Source organism: Drosophila santomea, chromosome 3R (genome assembly GCF_016746245.2).
Source record: "Drosophila santomea strain STO CAGO 1482 chromosome 3R, Prin_Dsan_1.1, whole genome shotgun sequence".
NCBI lineage: Eukaryota > Metazoa > Arthropoda > Insecta > Diptera > Drosophilidae > Drosophila > Drosophila santomea.
Window position 1 is genome coordinate 8,384,609 of NC_053019.2, and position 24,520 is coordinate 8,409,128.

Sequence of the window (24,520 nt, forward strand, 5' to 3'; positions counted from 1 at the left end):
TTTTCTTAAGTCAAGGTATGGCATTATGCCGTGATGAGCCTCATTCAGCCATCAACGCTGTGTGGATTTAAAGCGCAAGCGGAGGCAGAGTAGATAGAGTAATGCTCCATCCGGTGGGCTTCAGGGGAAGACAACTGCACTTTCAGCTGCTTAAATGTCTGTGAAGCAATAAAAACCTCAAAACTTTTTGCCTACTAAACTAAAAACTTGATTGTTGAAGGGCTAGAGAGTTGAGCATGCAGTGAGCGAGCAGGAAATTGTTGACAGGATGTTAGGGGGCGGATGCGATTTAATTTGTATATTCAAGCTATACTGGGATTGTTCTCGAAAACTTTTCGCCCAGCCCAAGGACACTCGGCTGGCGGAAGTGTCTGTGTTGACTTCATTTGTTGCAGTTACAGGAAATTATTTAATTATTCCAACAGCCCGGATAAAGGACCCAATGGAGAGGCGTCGTCATTCATTCGTCACACAACTTAATGAAACTACTGTAGCCAGCATAACGTGGCCAAAAACGAAGTTATGGCTTCATATCGTTCTACTCTGGCCCGATATGTGGCCAACATGCTGGCTTTTCTTTTCCTCGGCCCAGCATGTGGCGGCCTTAGGAACATCAACACCTAATGATGGACACCATCAGCACATCGTGGCTGCCATCTGGCAATTATGGCCGGACTCGAGTCACGTCCTTCTCCAAATGATTTCATCGGAAAGATGACTCCCCATCGTGAATGTGAGTGTGAGTGTGGATGGTACTTTTGAAATTCTTCTAGGCGGTTAATTTAGCTTTTATGACCTTTTAAAGTTTCCCCGGAGCCACTTGTTGGGCTCCAGTTATTAAAGAATCTTTACAAATGGCCTCCCAAATAAATTAAGCAAACGTAGCGTGCTAGATTCTCCTTGTGTCATTAATCAATTGCTGTCAGCAGGGGGAATTTCTCGAGATGGGCCGATGTCCGCCCCAGGTCCAACTACAATAATAGCCCAAAATGCCCATATAAACGGATCCCGAATTCGTCGAGGGGGTCTTGGTCTCCCTATCAGGTAAACAGGCCCAGATTGGACGACAAAGGACGTCTTCTTATCGCAGTCAGCCAGGACATCGTTGTCCTGGCTTCGTCCTTTGCCAGTGCCAATAAATAAAATGTTGTGTGTACGCATAGTAAGGGCGAACGAGTATTTGCACAATGTTTTAAATCAATTTATCAGCAGGAGGCCCATAAAAAGGGAAGCCTGGAAATGGGAACTGGTCTGAAGTGTTTGCTGGTTTACAATGCAATTGTAATAATACACAGTGTAAGCACCGATGAGCAAATGACAACAGAAAGCGAAACGATTTCCATCTCCATTTCCATCCACACAGAGAGGAAAATTGTAGCCAAATGGTGATGGTTTATTAAATAAACTATCTTAAATACTGAGATATGCAGAGGAAAACTAGGAGACGAGGAATTTTTAGCTTGGAATTGAGTTTCGGTTTTATGTTAAAGGACATATTCCTTGGCCGATCTCTGTATTAGTTGGTATAAAGTGCGGATATTCTAATCAATTTTCCAGTGCATTATCCAGAAAGAGTCATTGGCGTTTATTGATACGACTGGCAAAGCCAAACAGTTTTACAGTTATGACTGAACACCCGATTAAATCCTAATATGAATTTTATCGCGATGCCACCTCGGCAGTCAGTTAGTGAAGCTGTCATTAAACGCGTTTATTGTGATTATAAGGCAGCAGAGTGCCGAAATGAGTAATGGTTCGCCTGACTGAGATGGCTGTGAAGGCTGAGATGGAATGGAATGGAATGGAATGGGCAATTCACCGGCGTTTTTATTAACGCCTGGCAAGTGGAAAATATTCGACGATTTGATAGAGATTGATTGATGGCTGCCAGCTCTGTACTCCGGAAAGCGAGTCCTGAAGCCTTGTTGTTTGCCAAGACAAATTGAGTTGTCATAATTTGAATTTCGGCGCCTGGTAAGATTTGGGAAACCTTAATCAGAGCCAGTCATAATGCAGTCCCTGTGCGCCTTATTATCGTCGTATAAGCGAGGCTAGAGCACAATAAATTCACATCCACAAATTACGACTCATGCCAACGGCTGTGGCTGCAGTTAAGCGTTTATTCCACATGCCACGCCCCCCACCGCACCTATCGCCGCCCCCAACAGCAAACACATTAAGTGCGTAAACCGTTCACGGGCTAAATTAAATACTACTGCACAAGCACAGAGCAATGAAATGTAATTTAAACGCAAAAAATACATCGTACTTGTGTACAGGAAATTAAGTATGTGGTGTCGCCACCTGGCGGGGCCATCTCGCAAACAATGTGCAATCACAACGCAACGCAAAGCGGGGCAAAACGCGAATTCTTCAGGCCGAGCGTGACTAGAGAACTCCTGCACTGCTGCACTGAATCCATTCGCCTGAATGAGGCCACTGATTGCCAAGTGCTGGTTGATTAACGCAACTATGTTGAATGACTTCACTTCTCTTAGCTTGCCGCTTGCCGCTTGCCACTTGCCCCCTCCCCACACCACACGTGCAGCAATGGCGACCCACTCCATTTTCAGCGCCCACTCGTGTGTGTGTGGTCACAGGGGTGGACCGCACATGCATTAAAAGCTGAAGGTCAAAGGCGCACAAAGTAGTTCTTTGTTAATGCAAGGTTCATAGTAGTAACTATGTGCCTAGTAAGGCACAAACATAATTACTCTATAATTAAACATGAAATTTGTATAAACTTAGTGCCTTAAGTGTCTGAAAGCGTCTAAATCAAATCTCACCGAATAAAGGTCCACCCCGGTGAACATGCAAATGCATTATGATGTTTTGGGGGAGCTCGCAGCTTCGGGAAATCAAAGGAAAGGCGAACACCGCCTTGCCAAAAGAAAGCAATGTCAGACATTCGCAATTGTTGCCAACTGTCAGGCCACTTGTCGCTGTCGTTGTCGCTTTTGGATGTCCTCTGGATTTTCCTAGTGCTTCTTTTGGTGTTTTGGAGTTTTGCAGAGAAAAGCAAGCGACTGCAGCCGAAATGGTTTATTGTCTCAGCCCGCAGCTCACCCGCTCCTTTGGCATCGCTTTCTGTCTCAGCTGTCAGTCCACTCAGCCCAGTCAGCGCTGGTGAAAAGGAGTTAAAGTGTTAAAGCCCTTTTGGCCCGTATCAGCCGCATCCGAATGTTGGTTCTCATATTGTTTCATATTGGCTCCTGCCCCTGCTAGGCTCCTTTGGCATTAGGCTGACTGTGGGCTGCTATTAGTCCGACCCGAGCTTCTGAACAATCTATGAACTTTTAAGCACCACCCGTAAATGCATTGAATACTTTCATTGGATTTTGGATACCCCGTGTGAGGGCGTTGAATGGGTGTTGGCTTTCGGGCTCATCTTGTGACGACGTGGGAGTTCTGAATAAAAATTAGAAGTTGCAATATCAGGTGGTTAGCTTTAATTGATGGCTAAAAGCTGTCGAAGAGTATGCTACTATATTACTCTTCTTGCGGCCTAGAGTCTTTTAAGGGGTACCACTCATTCAGGAATGTTCCAATGTTTTTGTGGCTGGGTAAGCAAAAGCCGCTTTGGCACCCAGACCAACGCACTTTGCTGCTATTAACAGCAACGGAGATCGTCCAACGAATATGGAAATGGACTTAAGCCTGGCAGTTGTCTTAAAGTTGACCCAGACCATACCACACACACTCACGCACAGGGTCGTTTCTCTGCTCTTGTAAATAAATATATTTAAAATAACTTTTCCCTGTGCTGTGAAGTGCATTTAAGCTTTTGACTCCTGGCCCCGGTGCACTGTTACAAATGCAGAAGTTAGCAAACCACAAGCTCACACACACACACACACACACACACACGTCGAAAATCGTACCTGGAAAAGGAGAGGTTTCTGGCAAAAACCTGCACCTGTTTGCATCAAATTACGAGTTGAGTCCAGCTCCGGCTGCAACTCCACAACTCCTTCGACCAGATTCCCATACGAGTAGCAACCTCAACTTACCGGTGCTGAACTCATCTGGCATTTGTCTCTACAAAACTTGCACAAGACCACCCCATGCACTTTCCTTACTCACTCAGCACAGCACCCAACGCACTTTGCTTCACATTTTGGAGCGCCTCTGTATATATTAAGTTACCTCTGTTCAAATATAAATATTTAACATTTCAGTGCAAATGGTCGAAATTCCGTTTTAAGCTGCAGTCCTGAAATGACCAGAAGGACACGTTTCATGGACAAGTTTGTTGCAAAATATTGTTTTGAATACATGTCAAATAAACGTTTGTCTGTCACACACAAACGTGTGCACACACAAACGCAGAGCTATGGAAAAGGACAAACAGATAATCAAACAAGGCAAATATCTGGCCAAAGTTAAGCAAGCCAAAACTTTGGCATCTCCCAGTTTTCAGTTGCTGTTCTCATTTCTCTGCCAAGTAAGTGCTACCAACTGCAGAAAAATATATCAAAATATATGCAAGCTAAGAGCTTACCGACTTGTTTGACTTCCTTAAAATCCTCAACAATATATTTAGAAACTGAAATAATGGTGGATCCCTTTTAAGCATTATTTGAAGCACACTTCCTAACAGCATTGAAGGTAATATCAAACTACAATTGATTTCATATCCTTTTTTTTAATTATTATAATGAATACTTTGCCAATGATGAATATACCCGACCATCCAAGTATAGGGGCCCACAAAGATACTAGACCAAAAAAGTAAGCACAAACAACTTGGCCACGCTCCAAGGTTGTGGGAGTCAAGTGGGTGGCAAAAAGCTTTTGTTGGTCAGCCGCAGGTGATAAAAAGTTGAGAGGGCGGCGGTGATTCCCCCAACTAATGCTTTTTGGTATGGCATCTGCAAACGTTTACATTATGTTTAACAGCATTTGCGGCTGCAGTTAGCCAAAACAAAAATTCGCAGCAATTCGCCAAATAGTTTCATTCCCGGCGCTTTGTGAACTGGCAACCACTGCCTTTGACCAATCGCCGAAAAATGCTCGGCACCGCAGGAAACCGCAGAATCATAAATATTTTATGCTGCGGCTTCTTTTATTTGATTCAAAGTTCGCCATCTCTGTTAAATGCTTTCGTTTGCCATGAATTGTTTCAGTCGCGCGGCATAAAAAGCGGAAAAGTGCAAAACAAATTATTCAAATTCTATTCTATTCGGCTTTAATTAGAGAGAGTGTTCTGGCCACCGTAATTAGCGCAGTGCAGCAACCAAGCCAGCATTCGTGTCCTAATCCGCGCCACAAAGGGGATGATATGCCCCTTTTTTCTACCCACTCTGATACCCTAGAATTCATTATTTAAAATAGACAATAGAAAATATTTCCCCTCTTAATAACAACTTGAAAATAATAGTTCTTCACAGCAATATGTAGTTGATTAAACATTATGTTATAATTTGTTTTCTTTTCTATGTGATTTGAATGTGAATGGGTAGCCGAGCAGTCGACTTACTACGTAACTTGCCCCTCTTTTAAGGTTTTTTCTTTGAGGTTGCTCATTAAACAAAGAACATTAAGTAATCAGGCTCATTGCACTGGCCAGCGTGGAGATAATCCAAAAAGGATAGCGGAGTAGCATGCAAAGGGGGAATTAGACAGAAGGATAGAACAGCCTGGAGCTCCGGCGAAGTTTCCCGCAGTTTGTCATCTTCTGGCTGCAATTTCGCAGCACAATCATCCAGCCTTTCGACGTTTAAACACCGATTGACCCATCAGCAAGGTGACCCAGAGAGCAGAACATCCTCGTCTGAGGGGCAAACGGGTGGGGGTGGGCAATTGTGACAACGCAGGACAACACGGGACCAAGCATCCTTGGGGGACGCATTCGGGCCCATTGTGCAGCAGCAGCAGCTGCAACTGCAGCTGCATCGCATCCATTGCCATTGTTGCAGCTGCACAGCTGAGACAGTGGAAACTTTGTCCTTGTCGGCCGAAATGCAGCAATTACCATGCACATGGCGTGTCCTTATGGCCAGTGATGAGCCGGATCTTTCAGCTACAACCAGAAAGTCCAGACTAGCATCTAGTTTTCGAAATATCTGTTAGATAGGTAGATGCGAGTAGAAGTAGGCAAGAATAATCATTAGCTTCCGCGATTTTTTTGTATCGATGAGATTGATGTATGATATGTTTTATTTATATATAGTATTCAGCTTTTCTAAGATTTAAATTATTTTTTTGAGTGATCCGTGTCGGGCACATTAACTGATCATCACTGCTTATGACTGTTGGTTTGGTCCCACGAAGAGTTCAATATGTAAATAGGTGGGCGAGCGTGGTGGGGTCTGTCAACACATCGGCAAACGAAAATGAAACAGTCACCTTGGGAGCCATTGCTGCGGCAACTGTGACATGCACATTTTGTGGGTCACTGCCTCGGTGGTTCAGTGGTTCAGTGGATCGTTGAGCCGGGGAATCAGGGAATCGCAGTATGGGGGAGGCATGTCAGCGGGCGGCTCGCAGCTAATGCAGAATTTAAAGAGCTCAACTTGAACTCGAATGCTAAAATCCACTTTGGCACACATGCACCGAATGGCGGTGGCAGGAAATCATGCCTAAAATGTTTAGTACTCGGAAAATTTGCAAGAGTGCGTGGAAATGCACAAAAATTGAGATGCCACATACTCACTCATATTCACAGTCAGAAACAGGCACACACACACACACACATGTTTCACCCACAACTCGCATTAATTAAGCAGCGATGCCACTCAGATATTGTTGCTGCTGGAGCTGCTGTTGCAATTCCTGTTGCTGCTGGCACTGCGTGTTGCAGCAACATGCAACACAGCCATCACTGCGGTATCCACTCCACATGCCGACTTAATTAAAGAAAACTTAATTAAATGATAACACAGCAGCAGCCAAATAAGTTATGCCAACTATTTTCACTCCTCGGGTGGCTCTGTTCACGTCTATCACACAGTCTGCCGATCACATTGTGTTGCAACAACAACCAGTGGCCAGTGGGACAGACATGTCCAAAAATAATTGCGGCCCACCAACAACAGGTGATGGGTTGGAATGGTCCGGCTTGGGCATTTGCTCTCCATTATGGCCACAATTATTGTCTGAATGCCGGTGATTACTCGACCAGCACAATAAAGATGAACGAAAATGGGTGAACTGAATACCCTGAAATAGGAAGGATGTATTCGTATGATAGGTAAGCTATCTTCCTTTCGTTTTTTTAATCTTTATATGCGATATTAAAGCTATATCTATTTTAAAAGTTTATCATTCAAAAGTATTTGTAAATAACTGAATAAGTAAGCTCATTTCTTAATGGTTTTTCCACTTCCTTCCCAGGTTGATTTTCTATTATCCCAATGGAGCTAGTCAATTCACATTAACACAAGATAAAAACATATTTTCCATGATCTTCATCGGTTGAGTTAAATGCTCTGCAGTCGTATGTCTGTCCATTTCATATGCGATGCAGGTTGGGAAATCTGAAAGGGGCTGGCAATCGCTTCCAATTGCCAAAGCCCCGAACAATCCTTTCCACTCCAATCCTTTCGATGCCACAACTCACACACATACACACACACCTCCCTCACATCCGCCCATCCGGCAGAACAAAGAAAACAGATATATTAGCGACCAAATGCATACATGCACTGGAGTATCTGGGAGAACGAGTGGGCCAGGGGCTGTGAATGGCAGCACTTTTAGACGACTATGCCGAAATGGCTCTATAAGTGTTTATGCAACTGTCCTCGATGCCAGTGGGTGCCAGCCTACTGCCCCCCAGCCACCTCCCACTCCAATGCTGGCCAAGAAAACAGTGACACTTTTCTGCCTGTTACGCCTGTTGTTAAAATTGTTTGCATTCGCACACCTACAGTTTTGGCTAAAATTATAGGTACGCCCACATGTGCCTTACAGTTTTAATTATTCAGCTCAAAAAGAGTTGTGAATATTTTTGAAGTCTCTTGCATGATTCACGGCTTTTAACCGATTCTCAGCCTAAATAGGAATCTATTGCAGTTTGTTTATGAGATCCTTCTCTATTCACCTCCCTTTTTCAACTCTTAATGTAATTAAAGATATATTTCATGTTAAAGAACTAGTATTTTGAACGCGACTGTACGGGACTCACAGTGACTCGCATGCAGTAGAGCATCTGCATGCATTATGCCATTGTCTCTGTCAATATTGTTGTTTCGTGGCACTGTCCTCAATTCTACGTCTATGTTTGCGTGTGTGGGTGAGCGTGTGCGCTTGTGTTTGAGTGTAGCACGAGTGTGTGCATTCAAGTAAGCCCCAAAAACATTTGTTGCAGACTTTCAGGTTCCAGGCGCCATTGCTCGTCCTGCTGCTTGCTGGTAATTTGTGGGCCGTTTTAAAGTGCTCATCTCTGCATTTAAATGATGCAGCGATACGGTTACATTTACTTAATGCTATCATTATCCAATTTTTACTAACTTTTACGTTCTGTCAAAGATGTTTTCCATATCTGATTATCAATTTCAGATCCTAGAACCTCGCAAGGCCGCGTTATTGGCACTTACGTTCAGCCAGCGACACAGGACTTCATGTCGACAGCAACCAACATCCGTTTCCGGCGGAATTGTGCTCGGATGCTCGGCGAGCAACTGGCTTCCATCGTTATCCTGACTTTTCCTCGCTCTCTGGTCGCATCCATTGTTATTTATGTGCTGTGACACTAATGCCAATGGCGGCAATAATTCCAAATGGAATTTAAGTACCATCAATAATCTTTAGCAGGGGGAACCACTTGTTTTCCACGAAGTGATCATGCAAATTTAATCAAACATCTGCAGCCAGTAAGCGGCAATAAAATAGCCACCAAAATTCTTTCGACCTTAACTTTTATTCATAGTCAAAACACAGTTTAAACTTTAAAGTTTAAACTTGCTCGTGTGTATTTGAAAGCTGGATGGTATTTCAATATTTTTGTTGCTATACTTTTTCCTTTTTTTTTTTTGGTTTATAAAGCTATGTATGTTTGTGGATATGACTGTGCAGTCGTTTTGTGCAGTTGGTTCAGTTTGGCTTGTAAATTGCAAATGACGATTTGCACTCACCCACTCGTTCTGGCTTTTTCGCTTTCAGTATCGCATTCTGCAACTGTTTTTTATGGCATGTGGAAATTAGAAAATCATTTTGTTTGGCTTGCCGAAGGCAGCTTGTAGTTTTTGTGCTGCATTTGTTGGTGAACTTTCCATAAATAGTTGCAAAATCATCATCACGCACACAGTGCGACGCACAAACTCACACCAGTACAGATGTCAAATTAAACTTCCTGTCTGTCTGTCTGTCTCTCTGTCGCCCGGCCGAATGGAAAAGTTTACACAAATGTGTACACAATTCGCATTTATTTTATTGCATAAATTTGTCGCTCACCTCCCCTCTGTCACTTGCTCCCACTTCGCCGCAACTCAACTTTGGTCCTGCCCAGGACCCTCCATTAAATCGCAAGCAAACATTTCTTTCTGCTCTACTAGTCCAAGTGAATGTGGTACAAATTGATTTTTGATAAGGCAAAACCAAGGAACACAGGCGCCCAGTCCAAGGAGGGCGCAGATGAGTGGGGGGAATCAGATTAAATCCCAATAAACAGCGAAACAAAGCCAGAAAACAAGGCCAAAGTAAGTTCGAGGCGGAAAACCCGGAGAAGATATATGACAGCCACAAAAATATATATTTTGCTGGCAAAGTTTTATAAGCAACATGGCGCTATCGCGTCGAAAAAGCGGTGGCAACCTCATAATGAAAATGCGTTTTCATAGACAACTTTTCGCTGGCGGCGAACGTTGATTGATTTTGCGTTTTGGCCCGGTTGACAGACAGCTGTCAGTTGTGGCAGAGTACGGCGTTTTCAGCAGAAGGCTCAGCTATCACTTATGTATGGCGGTCTCTTTATGGGTCGACGATTACTTAATTAATAGCGAACACGCTGGTATGGACTGGGCAGTACTCATTTGCCAGGACCTACAAAATATTTCAATTAAAGCCATAATTCAGCAGTACATTTAAGTTTTAACAGCAACCTTTTGCAGTAGTAGTAGATTCCAAGAAGTATCACTTTCGATTATGTAAATATTGTTCATAAATCTTCCCTTTTTACCAGGTTACTCACTCGCACAGGTGTGAGCCAGTAACTGAGATAGCCAAGCTAAGGTGAGCAGAAACAAACCGGAAACACTGTTTGTAAGGAAAAAGTTTTTAATGAGTTGCGACAGGGCGATGCCAGCGGTAGTATACATATATAGAGGAGCCACGGGCGGACAGGAGCGTGCTGCTCGCTGGCTGCTGATTTTTTCCAATAATTTAACTCACGTTGCGTATACGCCGCGTAAACGTCGCCCGAAAACGCAACCGCACATGCCACTTGCTGCACAATCCAATCAAAAGTTTACAATTTACGCTCGAAATGCTGCGCCTGGAACGCGGCACACATTGATAGGCGTCGGCAACCACCCACCCACATTACCACCCAACCACCCAAAGACCCACCCCACTTCATCTACTTCGCCATCTGAGTGTGCAGGGCGTAAAAAATGTATTCATCGCTTTAAATATGTGAAGGCCCAAGTTTCGCCGGCAGGCCTACTCCGCACATCCTGCTAGTCCGTTAAAGTGAACCTGTTTGTAATGTAACAAAAAATATTGGTGATCAAATAATACAATTAGGAAAAAATAATGCAAAGTTTATGAATGGATTTAGAAAGAGTTATTTTCTTAATTTCTTTAATAAAAACAGTAAAATCATCGCTTTCAAAAAAGTCCTAAATACATGTGTTAGTTTTGAAAATTTGTAAAAATGCAAAACATGGTCCATCCTAATATCCGCAGAGCGCGACAAATCCGCTTACCGCCCTCCCACTCAACGCGGAAAAACCAAGCTAAGGACAAAAGTCTCAAGAAAAAGAAATATTTGGAAGAACCTAGACAGTCGTTTACACGGCTTATTCATCTTCATTTCAACATCAACGATGATTATGATTTAAGGTAAGTGGCCATGGCCCCTTAAAATACATGCATGAGTATTTATAAGCCCTCAAGTCCGTACACATGTTTTAACACTCAATTACAATTTACTTTTCTCGCATCGTTTGAAGGAAGTTTTATTGTGCAAATGCTACTGAACTGTAAGTCAAAGGTAGCACAAACGCACTTTCACCTCTGACCTGGCTGCCAGTGATTGTGGCCAGTCCTTTGAGCGGCGGCCAAAGGTTATCCAGCCCATAATTAATTACTTACTTTCCTTGCAGGTCATCCACAAAGGCGTCCAGTAATGCTGGTTGCAATGCAATGACAGAGGGGTTGATGAGTGCAATCGAAACGTAATTAGCGTCTTGGGAGACATACGGAATTATAGCAGACAGTTGCTCGACGACCTTTGAACCGACCAATGTGCAAAATTACTTTAAATGATCAAAATCAAGCAAGTATTCTGAAGCCAAGGAATGTGCATTCCTTCTGTACGCTTTGCAGCAAATGCTATTACAGTCAAATAGTAATACAAATAAATTTCATAGCTTTAGAGCTGCAATGACTTACTATCAGCAATGAAATTCAATATTCAATATTTCGATTTTTGCACACTCCAGTTGTAGCCCGTGTGTATAGCGCTGCTTGCAACATTGTGGCAACTGCAACTCTATTAGGATCCATCAATGTCAGCCAATTTATGCGCATATTAAAAATGCGGTCTGCCGATGACAAACACAAGGGGGGCAAGGCTACAAGGAACACGAAGTAGTGCTGCTGCAGGAAGCTGAAAGAGAAGGACGCGACAAGGACTTGGCCAGGACGCACGTGGCGCTTACATTGGCAAACATATGACGATGCGCGAAATGGAGGAACTACTCGCCAACGTGACAGCAGCAGAAGCGCAAAGAAAACCTGAAGCAGCTGGAGCACTCGGTACCGCCATTAAAAAGGGTTCGAAATATACTGGGAAAAATTTAGAGCTAGTTAGTAAGAGAAGGATATAAGAAACCTCTACTTAAGCTTTTAAGAAAATGAGCAACTCTACAATAACATCACATCAATTTATATATTGATAAAAGTAAATAATGAAAAAACCTGAGCTTAACACTTGATTTTTTCATCTTTTCATAATACAAATAAGTAAGATTTGAAAACGATATTCCCGGCGTATAAAGAGTAGTGAACCAGGAACTTTGGCTAGCAGCAGTGCTACTTTAATGCAACTCGGGGATGCAACTCCTGACGCGATTAGTTCGCGTGTGTGCGTTTGTTTACTGGAGGCAGAGGGGAAACGGAAACGGAAATCGGAAGGGGTGGGGTTAGCACACTCAGTTGCCTATTATGACAAATGCATGAAATCGAGTTCAAGCCGAGCATCCCCATCGACGCCATGGGGACACCAGTCGAATGCGGATTTCCCATCTGCTTATCGCAGTGTGCAGGTGTGTCCTTTCGTGTGCGTCCTGAATCGTTGAATCCTTGCAACCCCTTTTTCCTTCCCCTTGAAAATCCTAGAGTAACTAGATATAATTTAATCTTCGTTCGATTTTCTGGCGAGGCTTCCGCTTTAAAGGATTATTAAGTCTAAAAGGCAGCCCAAGGCACCGGAAGCGAAAGGTGCAGAAGGGGTCAAAATTGAGGCGGTAGTCCACAACACATATCAAAATGCAATTCATTAACTTTATAACCTCAGAAACGAGCTGACCACAGACCAATAAAACCAGAATGAAATATTTACAAAAAGGTCTTGTCGCAAGTGCAGCCAATTTCGCAACTGAAGTCAAGCTGTGACACATATACATACATGCATATATCTGTGCTAGTCCTATGTAGACAACTATATGCATATGTATGTATGTGTGGCACGTCTATAAATGTGTTTGTACATACGCGGTGGCCATGGGTGGATGGGAAAATCTTTCAGAATAAATGGGTGGGATGATATCATATCGAATGGGACTGGAAATGACATTGCTGTCAAATGAGCCAGACAATAATGATGATTATGTGCATACCATAGAATAATTATTAATTTGCTTGGCTGCTCAAGCACAAATACGAATATAATATACCCATCCACTTACACACGTATGTATATCACAGATGCATTTAAACTTCAAGTGTGTTTTACAAGGGAATTACCGCAGAAAGGTTACTTTAAATATTTGTTTAAAGGCTTGATGGATTAGCAATATGTAAATAGTACCCTATTGATTGTAAGTCTAGTTTTTCGTATGCATGCAATACGGTCAATTTAGGTCAATTGCTTGAAATATATGTGCCAAAGTTCGGGGTTCCTCTTTAATTTATGCAAATTTGGCCCACAGACAGACGACGGGCTTTGTTTATCTACCCATTGTATTTGCCCCTCAAAATGCATTCTGCAGCCTACATCTGTTTATATATATGTACATGTGTATGTGGTTGTTTAATACCTTGCAGTTCCACATTTCATAGGTACTCGAAAGCATCACAAAATACCCGCAAGTGCAGGGTATTTAAACAATAATTTGCTGCTCGTCTCCAGGGAGAAGCTGCATGTCCATGGACGAATTTGGGTCATGGCGAGCATTTGTTATGATTACTAATAATGCCACTAATGGTGTCGAGTTTTTGTTGTTGTCCCCAATATGGGTATTAGACAAATTCACACTGCATTTGCCGGGCTTTGCACAGCAGTTGCAACAGAATTGAAAATATGCAGATTCTTAGTTTGATGGGGAAATAATTAAAGCCATTAAAGCATTCATCTTTTGCTTGCTTGAGCGCATGGCTCATCGGGTGCACACATAGGGAATTTAATTCCGACTCATTATCTCGTTTGATTTGATTTGCCGCTAGTCAAAACACAAAAAGACTTCAAAACACACACACACATCCGTCTATGTGTCTGCTCCTATTTTGCAAGGACACTCATTGTAAGGAGTCGACAGCTGGCAGACATAACACCACCCACTTATGTGGCGCCTGGCAATTTACACGCCCAGTCAAATTCAGAACGCGTTTGCAAAATATTAACCAAATTAGTTAAATACCAGAAAAATGCATTTAAAATCGAGTTAAGCCCTCAGACGTGAAAGCTCTTTCGCCCACGTAAAAGCCCAATAAACTGGGTGTGCGAAATTTTGTTTCGTCTCTGGAAAAAAGTTTGGATAACTGAAGGCAGCTGAATGGGTTGAAATATGGGGCAACTTGTTTTTGGAGCGTGCCCACGTTAGGATTATTAAATCACACAAGGTGTTGCAGATCTCGCTTGGGGCGAATGGGTCTGGAAACAAGGGAAAGGGCATTAAATATTCATAAGCCAACACAAAGTCAATTATATATTCTGAACCTTAAATGTGTTGAGATCTAGCGCGCGATTATTAATATTATAAATGCATTGCATACGTTAAACTTATGCACTCGGTTACATGAAATTCTTTCAACAAGTTATTTGGATTCTATTCAATAGTTTATAATTTGCAACATCTCAACTCAAATTAGGTTTATTATGCTAGCCACGTGGAGGGAAAAGAAGATACCCCTAGCATGTGTGCCCTGCCACAGAATGTGGCACATTGCCAGCAAGAGGGCAATGGCAGCTAGTCGAAAATAATAGAGGTATGGGGTGGAAAAAACAGCATGGCTATGGTAAAATAAAAACACATCGCGGCCTTATCATTGCACATTTCAGTGTTAGTGTAACAATTACGCCAAAGCCAACAACATTTGGCAAACATTCAAAAACGCCAGAAGCCAAAGCATATACACACACCGCATTTTCCCCCCGATCAGCACAACCCAAAAAAATGCAGCCCTTCGACCAACTCAAACTCATCCAGCTCTGTGTTTTCCTGCTACAAATGTTTTTGATAATATGCAACATTGCAACAAACTAACCAACAACGAGAGTTTCCAGCAAACACACACGAAAATAAATGAAAATGTTTATACTCAATGTAGATGCACGTACACTCGAGGTCACATCAGTGGCACTGCCATTGAATTTTCACAATATTTGAATAGTTAGGACTTTTCAATTTAGCCAAGTATGCTTGTGACTGGCATTTCTTTGGATATACCAGTTAAAACTGTTTTATTTGCACTCCAGTTTTAAGTGCTATAACTTTTAGTTCAATTGTACACATCTGATGGTATGCACGTTGCATATACACATAATTGCTTTGTTTACGGGGGGCTGGGGCACAATGGCAAGGAAATGAAAGGAAAGGGAGCGGAAATAGGCACACGGAGCCCTTTTTTGTCTCTGGCCCTCGCCGTAGATAAACCCGTCCAAAAGGGTCGGCCCCAAAATGCAAACGGAAACTCAAGGACCTTGTTCCACAGCCGAGGGGCGCTATACCACACATATGCTATATGCCATGTGCTATATGCTGTTTGCTATATGCTATATGTATGCAGATTAATCTGCATAAGTATTAGCTGGAAACGGGGTGCCAAAAAAAGGGAAAGCTTGTTTTCCCGAAATGCGAGCAAATGTTTTCCCAACAAACTAAGCTCATAGGAAAATGCATAAATGCAAGTGTGGTATTTATCAGCTTGCTTGTGTAATAATTACATAACTACTGATAGCACTAATTCCAAATAAGTCGGAATATATTTAGACTAGTTTTTTTTTTCATTTTTCTTAATCAAAATAATAGTTTTTCCAACGCACTCACAAAATAATGTGCACCTACTTTGCGGCATTACTTCGGCACGCAAAACCGTACTTTATTAACCTTTTTTGCGTCTGTCAACAACTAGTTAAATAAAAGAATTAAAATCAATAAAATCAGCTGTGAGTGCGTTTTTATTTGAAGTTATTTTTAATCACTTTTTCTATAGAGAAATCGTTAAACATTCGGTAAAAAAGGTTGGTAAAAACATGTTGGCTGCAAAAACTTTAAGTGGCAAATAGAAACGCATTAATATTACATAACTGACAGACGGCAACAACAATTTATTAAATTAATTTTGGTTTAACATTACAAATGCCATTAAGGAGTGAAAAATTGTGCAACGCATGGGATGAATTTAAAATGCTAATTGCATTTGAGAATAAATCTCGTATGGCAAAAAACACATATTCCACATATATTTATATATACGAGTACGTATGTATGTATGTATATGCAAACAGCTGTGTATAAATGCTCTTCATTAACATTGCTGCGGCGCAATAGTCATGTAAATTTCATTAGGAATGCGATACGCAAATGGGGTCAGCTAGTCAGATTCTGATTCTGGAAAGGAATGAGGCTGAGGATGAGGAGATGGATAGTCTGCTGTGAATCGAATTTAATTGCAACATTCCAAGGACTTTTTGCATTAAAAACAAACGAGCGAATAAACATGCAGTGAAAAGAATGCCAGCATATTTTGCATTACTCGAAGGCAGCAAAACAGTTGATCCAGACATAAACTGGGTGTCATCTGGCCAGAAGAAATGGAAATTCCCATATTGTATGTGTACATATGTACATCTTTGTCCAACTGAATGTGTGTAAACAGGATATAGGCAAAAAGCAAGGACTCGTGTCACTGACACACAATATCATCCAGGCAAGTGTGTCAACGAGCAAAAACAAGGACGAAACAAATGCAATGCAGCCGTTAAGAAAACACATAAATGGTTTTCCAAATACAATAGAATCCGGTTATAGCGACTTTCAAGGGACCAACGATTTTACGTCGTTATACCCGGAAGACAACACTAACAGAAAAATGGAAAAAAAATTTGTTTTGATTATTTTATGATTGCCATGTTCGTAATATGTTTTAACATAAAACAAATTAATTTTTTAATCAAACAAAAAATTTAATAAATTTGTATTTAATAACATGGGGTTTTCATAAGAAACAAGAGAGAACGCTATAGTCGAGTTCCCCGACTATCTGATACCCGTTACTCAGCTAGTGGAAGTGCGAAGGAGAGTCTTCAACACTGACAGTTTTTGGCGGTTTGTGGGCGTAGAGTCTATGTCTCTGGAGCATGTATGCTTAATCTAAACATTCTAGCTTTTGTAGTTCCTGAGATCTCGACTTTCATACGGACGGACAGACGGACGGACGGACGGACAGACGGACGGACGGACAGACGGACGGACAGACGGATAGACAGACGGACGAGCGAGATCGGCTATTAATCCTGATCAAGAATATATATGTATACTTTATATGGTCGGAAACGCTTTTCAACAAATCTAGTATACCCTTTTACTCTACGAGTAACGGGTATAAAAAGCAGAAAAAAACTTTATTAGAGGCACAAAACAGTCTTTATTTTAGCTGTGCGGCCAATTTTGGCCAAGTTATGGCGATAACGCCGATTGAAAATATCAGATTTTTTACACCATTTTTTTTTTCGATTTTTTGATAAAGAATAATCGGTTTTTTTTCGGTAGCATTGAAAATAGTTGGAATGCCATACCTCGTTGAATTCGTAACAGAATTTTCTGTCCTGTTTGTCATTTTTTCCTTATTTTGATGATGGTTTGATATTTTTTTTTTACATTTTTTCATTTTGAAATTTAAAAGAGTATGGATAGACATAGTTAGCTATGTTTATTAGCTGTTCGGCCATTTTCGGCCGAGTTATGGCGAAAACACCGATTGAAAGTACATATGTTCCTTTAGATATTTCAAAGAAAAACAAAACACACCAACAATAAATGTCCAAAAGCACAAAATATTCGCTGCCTGCAAGAAAAAAATAAAAGAAACTAATACCGCAGAAATTTAGATAATGAATGAAGTACTGTACTAACGATGGAAAAAATGGTTTAGCCGTGAGATTAGTTTTAATAAATATAACCAATTATAGATTATACAGATGCACAATTCATATACAATACAATAATATAAGGCATTTACAACGCCTTATAATTTAGCTAATTTAGCTTGGGAATTAGACCTTTCAATGCTTAGGCATTTGTCCATGCGATTGTTCACCCGAGGTCGAACTAATCGCTGACATTTGTGAGCAACTGGAAGCCACTTAATCGTAGGAGTCATCGATTTCGAGTTAGGCCCAATTAACCACGCCCCTAGAAGACCAACTGACGGGTTCACAACGCCCTAATTGAGAGATGCTCGCCGTGTACATGCTAATCAAGTGGGCGTGACATTTGTCCAGAGTGTGTGGCAATAGTAAATTATTAAATCATCGACTTCGCTGGGGTCTGGGCTCCACATTAATTTCGGGATATATAAAGCGAGCCAACGGCTCGGTAAATTAACAATTACAACATGACGGCTAAGAAGGATACTCAAAATACTAAGGAGCAGGAAAAATTGAAGACCATTCCATTGGAGAGCTTTCTAAAGTATGCCAATGCGTTCTATTTATCGATTGGAATGCAGGCCTACGATCACAAGTTTGGTGAAAAGTGGAAGATGGTCCTGCTCCGCTGGACTTTCATTGCCCAGATGGTCAACCTGAACGCCGTGCTCGTTTCGGAGCTGATTTATGTTTTCCTGGCTATCGGCAAAGGTAGCAATTTTCTGGAGGCCACGATGAATCTGTCCTTCATTGGATTTGTCATCGTTGGTGACCTCAAAATCTGGTACATTTCACGACAAAAGAAGAGACTCACCCATGTCGTCAACCGATTGGAGCAAATGCATCCGGAAAGCGTGGCTCAACAAAAGCCCTTTAATATGGAGTTTCATCTGCGTGGATATAGCCGATATAGCAAATTTTACTTTGGCATGCATCTGGTGCTGATCTGGACGTACAACCTCTATTGGGCGGTCTACTATCTGGTCTGTGATTTCTGGCTGGGAATACGTCAGTTTGAGAGGATGCTGCCCTACTACTGCTGGGTTCCCTGGGATTGGAGCACCGGATATAGCTACTACTTTATGTACATCTCGCAGAATATCGGTGGTCAGGCCTGTCTGTCCGGTCAGCTAGCAGCGGACATGCTAATGTGCGCCCTGGTCACTCTGGTGGTGATGCACTTCATCCGTCTTTCCGCTCACATCGAGGGTCATGTTGCGGGCATTGCTCCATACCAGCGGGACTTGGAGTTCCTCCAGTCGACGGTGGCCTATCACCAGAGGCTGATCCAGCTCTGTCAGGACATCAATGATATCTTTGGTGTATCGCTGCTGTCCAACTTCGTGTCCTCGTCGTTTATCATCTGCTTTGTGGGATTCCAGATGACCATTGGCAGCAAGATCGACAACCTGGTAATGCTCGTCCTTTTCCTATTTTGTGCAATGGTTCAGGTCTTCATGATAGCCACCCATGCGCAGAGGCTCGTGGATGCCGTAAGTTCTATACTACTACATTTTGTATACTTTGTCTTAAAATATATTTATAATATTCAGAGCGAGCAGATTGGACAGGCGGTGTACAACCATGACTGGTTCCTTGCTGATCTGCGGTATCGTAAGATGCTGATCCTGATTGTTAAGAGGGCCCAGCAGCCGAGTCGACTTAAGGCCACCAGGTTCCTGAACGTCTCACTGGTCACCGTAACGGATGTAAGAAAGAAAAGTTCAGTTTTAATTCGATTTCATTTCGATTAATCCATTTTTGGCAGCTTTTGCAGCTCTCGTACAAATTCTTTGCCCTTCTGCGCACAATGTATGTGAATTAGTTGGCATTTGTGATTATGGCCACAATTTCAATTTAACGGCCAACATCATGTGGCAGTGACATTGTGCCAAAAGGACAAAAGGGGCCAATCATCGCCAGCCAATAACTTACGCCATTTTCAGTACAGAGCTGTGGTTTTTAATTAAAGTAGTTGCTCAAATGATTACCGCGATTCGCAGGTCATGGAGCAAATCGAAGAGCAGTCAACTAACCGCTATAGAAATGATTAATTATCGCCATTTCGCTTGCACAAAGGGCCAGTGCCAGATGCCAGATGCCAGACAAATCACCGCTGCTTTTACAATTAGCCGAAACCCCCCGATTCCCCGAAACCCTTGCAATTCACCTGAGTTTCGCACTTTTGGACCCCTTGAATTAGGGATCTCCCGAATAATTCACTTACCTACAACGCTAGATTTGATCTAGACTAACACCTGAATAATCGTAGTAAAAAAACGAACTTCAAACTTAGGAATTTGTCTGCTAAGCAATTACATTTTCCATTTTCCATTTTCCATCCTTTTTTCAAATCAATCGCATAATCCCCATTTAGACACGCTGCGTGACCTTATGCAGCACTTAAAAGTAATTTCGAAATATCTTTCCGCCCACCGAAGTGGCTGGCAAATTGCATTTTTTATGAATATTTAATTGAAAAGTTGACACAAACAGACAACAGTCGGCGGATTTGCGGGCGGGGGGGTTTGGGCCAGGCTAATTACATTTCTACGGCTGTCGACCGATAAAAGAACGCAGCAGTGGGCCAAGACCAGGACCAACCTGCCAGTCAGATGGATGGCAAAATTGAAGAATTTTTTCAATTAAAATTACTAAAAAAAAAAAAAAAAAAAGAAGGGAAAGGAAAAAGTGGGCTCACGACCAAATGGAAATCAAATTGGGACCTGACTGGGCAGGATGGGATCTAAACAGCAAACAATTGGGCTTAAGAGGTTTCGTATAAAATATAAAGTATCATGTCTCACGTTGTTTGAAGAAAACAAATTCAAAAATAAACATATACAAAAGTTCTTTAAAAATACAAAATTTGGAATATTTTTGATGGTAAGTAATGATTTCTTTAAAAGATTTCGCTGTTACTTTATATAGTAAACAAAAGTGTATATTTTTTCCTCTGTGCAAAAATTACTATAGGTGTGGTCTTTGAGTCCCTGCCCAATATAATTAGAAATAACGCGCGTCACGAACTTGACTTTGCGAGTCCAGTGTGAATGTAAAATCGGTCGAGGATGCCGCATCCTGCCGATGCCTATGGAAATTGGGAGTGGAGGAGTGGATGGGATGACCTATGGAAATCGGGAGTGAATGGGTGGATGGAATGACCCGCCTCATTGCCACGGAAATGCCCAAATAGTTTCGACTAATTTCATTTGCGTTGGCACTTTTCGCCTGGCAGAGTTGAGCGAGTAAAAAGTTTCCTTTCGACTGTCATTGCCAGTTCACTGGTTTCTTATTCACACTATGCAGCAAGTATTTAGAACGGGGCGTGTGATTGGGGTTGGCAACCGCAGGCATTCTTAGTGGGTGCCAAGCCGCCATTAATCAGTGTAATTGCAGCAACTCAAATGGCAGTGACCAGAAAAAGGTGGATCAACCCGGCCACCTCAGCTAATTAGAGGGCAATGCAGGTGGCAATGGCCCACTCTCGGCATCTAAAATTAAGTTTTCAGTAAATATTTCTTGCTATTATATGATGCGGGGTACTTGAAATCTGACAATTAAGTGCATCAAGATACATTTCAGAATAGGGCACTTCTAAAAATTTAAGGGCACTCCTGCCATTAATTTAAACTTTTGCTCTGTTCCAGTTTTTATTCTTCAACTGAATATTCGATTCACCATTCGTGGATGGGCCTCATTCCATTTATATTTATACATTACAGAAGTCAAATAAATTAATCCGTGCAGCCAACTTTGGACGTACTTAGTGTGTGTGTTTCTTCTCCGCGAAAAAAGGGAACCCAATGGGTCTGCAAGTCGGAGAAATATTGGCTTTTAAAAATGTCAATATATAGCGAGCAGCGTGCGCTGATTTGGCAAGAAAATTGCAATTGCAACCAACTTTTTTGCGTTCAGTTGCGTTGCTCGTTGAGAAATTGTATTTCGTTTCATCAAATGAAGAAAAATCGCACATTTTTATAAGGCCAGTAGAATGGGCATGTTGCAGGACCATCGGGACGACGAGCGGTTGTAAGGGGCAACAGAGTTGGCTACCATTGTCCAGAGTTTTGGCGCCAGTCGCTGCTCCATCTTCTCCATCGTCAGATTCATCCTGGACATGGGGGATCCAAGGAGTGCGGACCAGGAAGCACGTCACTTGGCTGTTATTGAATTTGACATATTTCCGCAGTGTGTGTGTTGGTCCAATTGTGGAACACAGTAGGAACATGTTAACTGAAAAAGGACCTATCCAAATTCCAATTTTACATGTGCAGATTAATAGAAAATCAAGCCACAACACTTTTTGTAATACAATAAAATCATTAAAGTGCCCTTAAAGTTTGATCTCAGCATGTGCGATTTGAAAATAGTTGCCAGAAAAATCAAATGCATATAACTGGATAATAAAACCACAAATGTTTCGAGATAGCTGCCCCGAAATCGCATTTCAAAAGTCCAAGCTATGAAAAATGCCAAGCGATTCGAGGTCACCTTTCTGTAGAATTTGAGTTGTAGATAACCGATTTGGACGAGTGCCCACTGTACTTGTGCCAATGCATGTGTATGTATGTGTGTGAGATGCGCCGGCTAAGGGATTAGCGTCATTGCCATTTTTGGCGTATTTCTCATGTGCCCTAAGCTCGCTAGTCGATGTGACCCTGCCACGCCTCCTATACCAGCCGCCCTTGCACTGCATTTAAAGCGTCCCAGTGTGGGTGCCCTCCTATGTGTGTGTGTGTATTTGTCAATTTTCACTCACTTCATTTAAGTAAACACATTTGCTGCATTTCATATTTCCAGTCACGTTCTAAGCATAAATAACACACACCCCAAACGCCGACATACAAATGGGAAAACGCGTTTAGCTAGTTCCTAGTTTTGAATTCGCCAATTAAATATATATTTAAAGGTAAAATGTTCAAAAATGTTTTGTAAGCTTAGTTATATAGCTTAGCTTAGACCTATATTAAGTCGTAATATTTCGGCAGTTTCTGATTTAAATGTTGAAACTGTAACGTTCTGGGAACATTCTTCACGTGCTGGTTGCACTACATACTTGGATTGACTACGTTTTGTTGACGATGGTTGTTAAGGATCAAAAGAAACCGAGCATCTAATACTGAACTTACGTACTTTTTGTGGGCTGAGAAAGTCGATTCTGTTTACAATCCATTTTCAAACTCCCTCCTCCTACAAGTTTTTGTAAAAATGTGAACTTTGAAAATATTGAAACCGCGTTTTGGTGGCGGGGGAAATTTAATTTAAGACGACTTTGTTGCTATTCCTTTTTGAAAATTTTGCGGCTGGCGCGAGCTTTTCGCCATATTTTCCTATTATTTTTTGTTGGCCAAAAGTTGGCAGAGGAAATTCCTGGCCAAAGATACATAATTAACGACCCTTTTTCAATAACTAAACAATTTCGAGTTTCCTTAGCCCGCGAATATTTTTGCAACGGCTGCACTTTGTGGGCAAAAGAGGAATGGAATATTGCTTCGCAATATCGATATTGTCTGGCGCCAGAGCCCACCACAAAAATTTAAATAAATCTAAACTGCATCGAACTTTGGCGGAATAAAGTTGTTATGAACAGCCAAATTTAAGCAATACAAAATGGGATAATTGTATAGCACAAATTACACAATTTTAGTTCTTAAAACCCCTGAATGAGTTACACTTTCTAATTTATAGCTAAACGCATTAAACGATTACCAACTTAAATTAAGTTCCTTAAATTAAGGTAATTACTCCCCTTACAAATTGGAAATGTTACTTGTGATAATTTTCCTGTTGGTCAGGAAGCCAATATTTTCTTTGCATTACAAACATTTTGCCCAAAAATTAATTGCCTTGCAAACAGCAATTTTCTCCCCAATGAAATATTAATCCATACTTACAACAATAAAACATACTGGGTCCAAATGTAAGCTCAGGTATTTTGTGCAAATGTAAATAGCAAATGCATCTGTTTTTCAGTTTTCCAATTGCTGGGGAAAACTCGAGCCAAAATTAAAGCATTTATTGTTGTGTTGCTTGGGTGGAAATTTAAATTTCTTAACGCCGCAAAACGGTAAGCTTACAAATCCAAACAATAAACAAGAAACAATTGCTCCCAAGAAAGAAAAACACGAGGAACAACAATATCGACAGCAGTCGCATTGGATTACAATGGGAATTTTCCATATTGCTGAAATGCAATTGCAAAATGCTGCTTACAGGCTTCCCACACACACACACACACACCATCCACATGCAAACACACAAAAACACACAGAGCAAGGAAAACATAAATAAACGTAACCATCAATGGTTCAATTCTCCATGCAATCGCATGATTGTGCAGGGAAGGAACTTCCGGAGGGGATCCAGGATCCAGGATCCAACTTTCAGGCATTCCAATCGACCGAAAAATATTACACATTTATTTCGAAGTTTACTCAGAACCTGCTCGTACTGCATAGTTATCCAATTTTCGAGACACTGCATTTTCTTTTTTCATTTCAGATACAAACATTTTGAAATGTTTCACTTCTTAATAGGTTTGTATTTTTCAATCCCTTCGAATAGGCATATAATTCGTAACTAACTTTACTTTAAAATCTGCAATATTGTTGGGCTGTTAATATCCTGCGGTGTGGAATTGTAATGCTTTTAGATGCCTGTTTACCCATCTGTACTCGTATTCAATTGTTTGCATAGAGAAAATGGAACCAACATGCCATATTCCAATTATATTCATAGCTGAAATCGTAGTCCTTGCTGCCC

General features: G+C 41.5%; 1 protein-coding gene across 1 annotated transcript; it reads left to right on the top strand.

Annotated features, from left to right (window-relative positions):
* Positions 1-18,222: 18,222 nt before the first annotated feature.
* On the top strand, positions 18,223-19,580 carry LOC120451809 (putative odorant receptor 85d). The gene is made up of 3 exons (XM_039635766.1): positions 18,223-19,248; positions 19,309-19,464; positions 19,524-19,580. Exons 1-3 carry the CDS (start codon positions 18,223-18,225, stop codon positions 19,578-19,580), a joined length of 1,239 nt encoding a protein of 412 aa, XP_039491700.1.
* Positions 19,581-24,520: the final 4,940 nt, after the last annotated feature.

Excerpts from the sequence above, each read along its gene's own strand:
- LOC120451809 (XM_039635766.1), top strand. The coding sequence starts at position 18,223 with ATGACGGCTAAGAAGGATACTCAAAATACTAAGGAGCAGGAAAAATTG. Across the intron at positions 19,249-19,308 it reads CGCAGAGGCTCGTGGATGCC|AGCGAGCAGATTGGACAGGC; the intron begins GTAAGTTCTATA and ends TATAATATTCAG. Across the intron at positions 19,465-19,523 it reads CACTGGTCACCGTAACGGAT|CTTTTGCAGCTCTCGTACAA; the intron begins GTAAGAAAGAAA and ends CATTTTTGGCAG.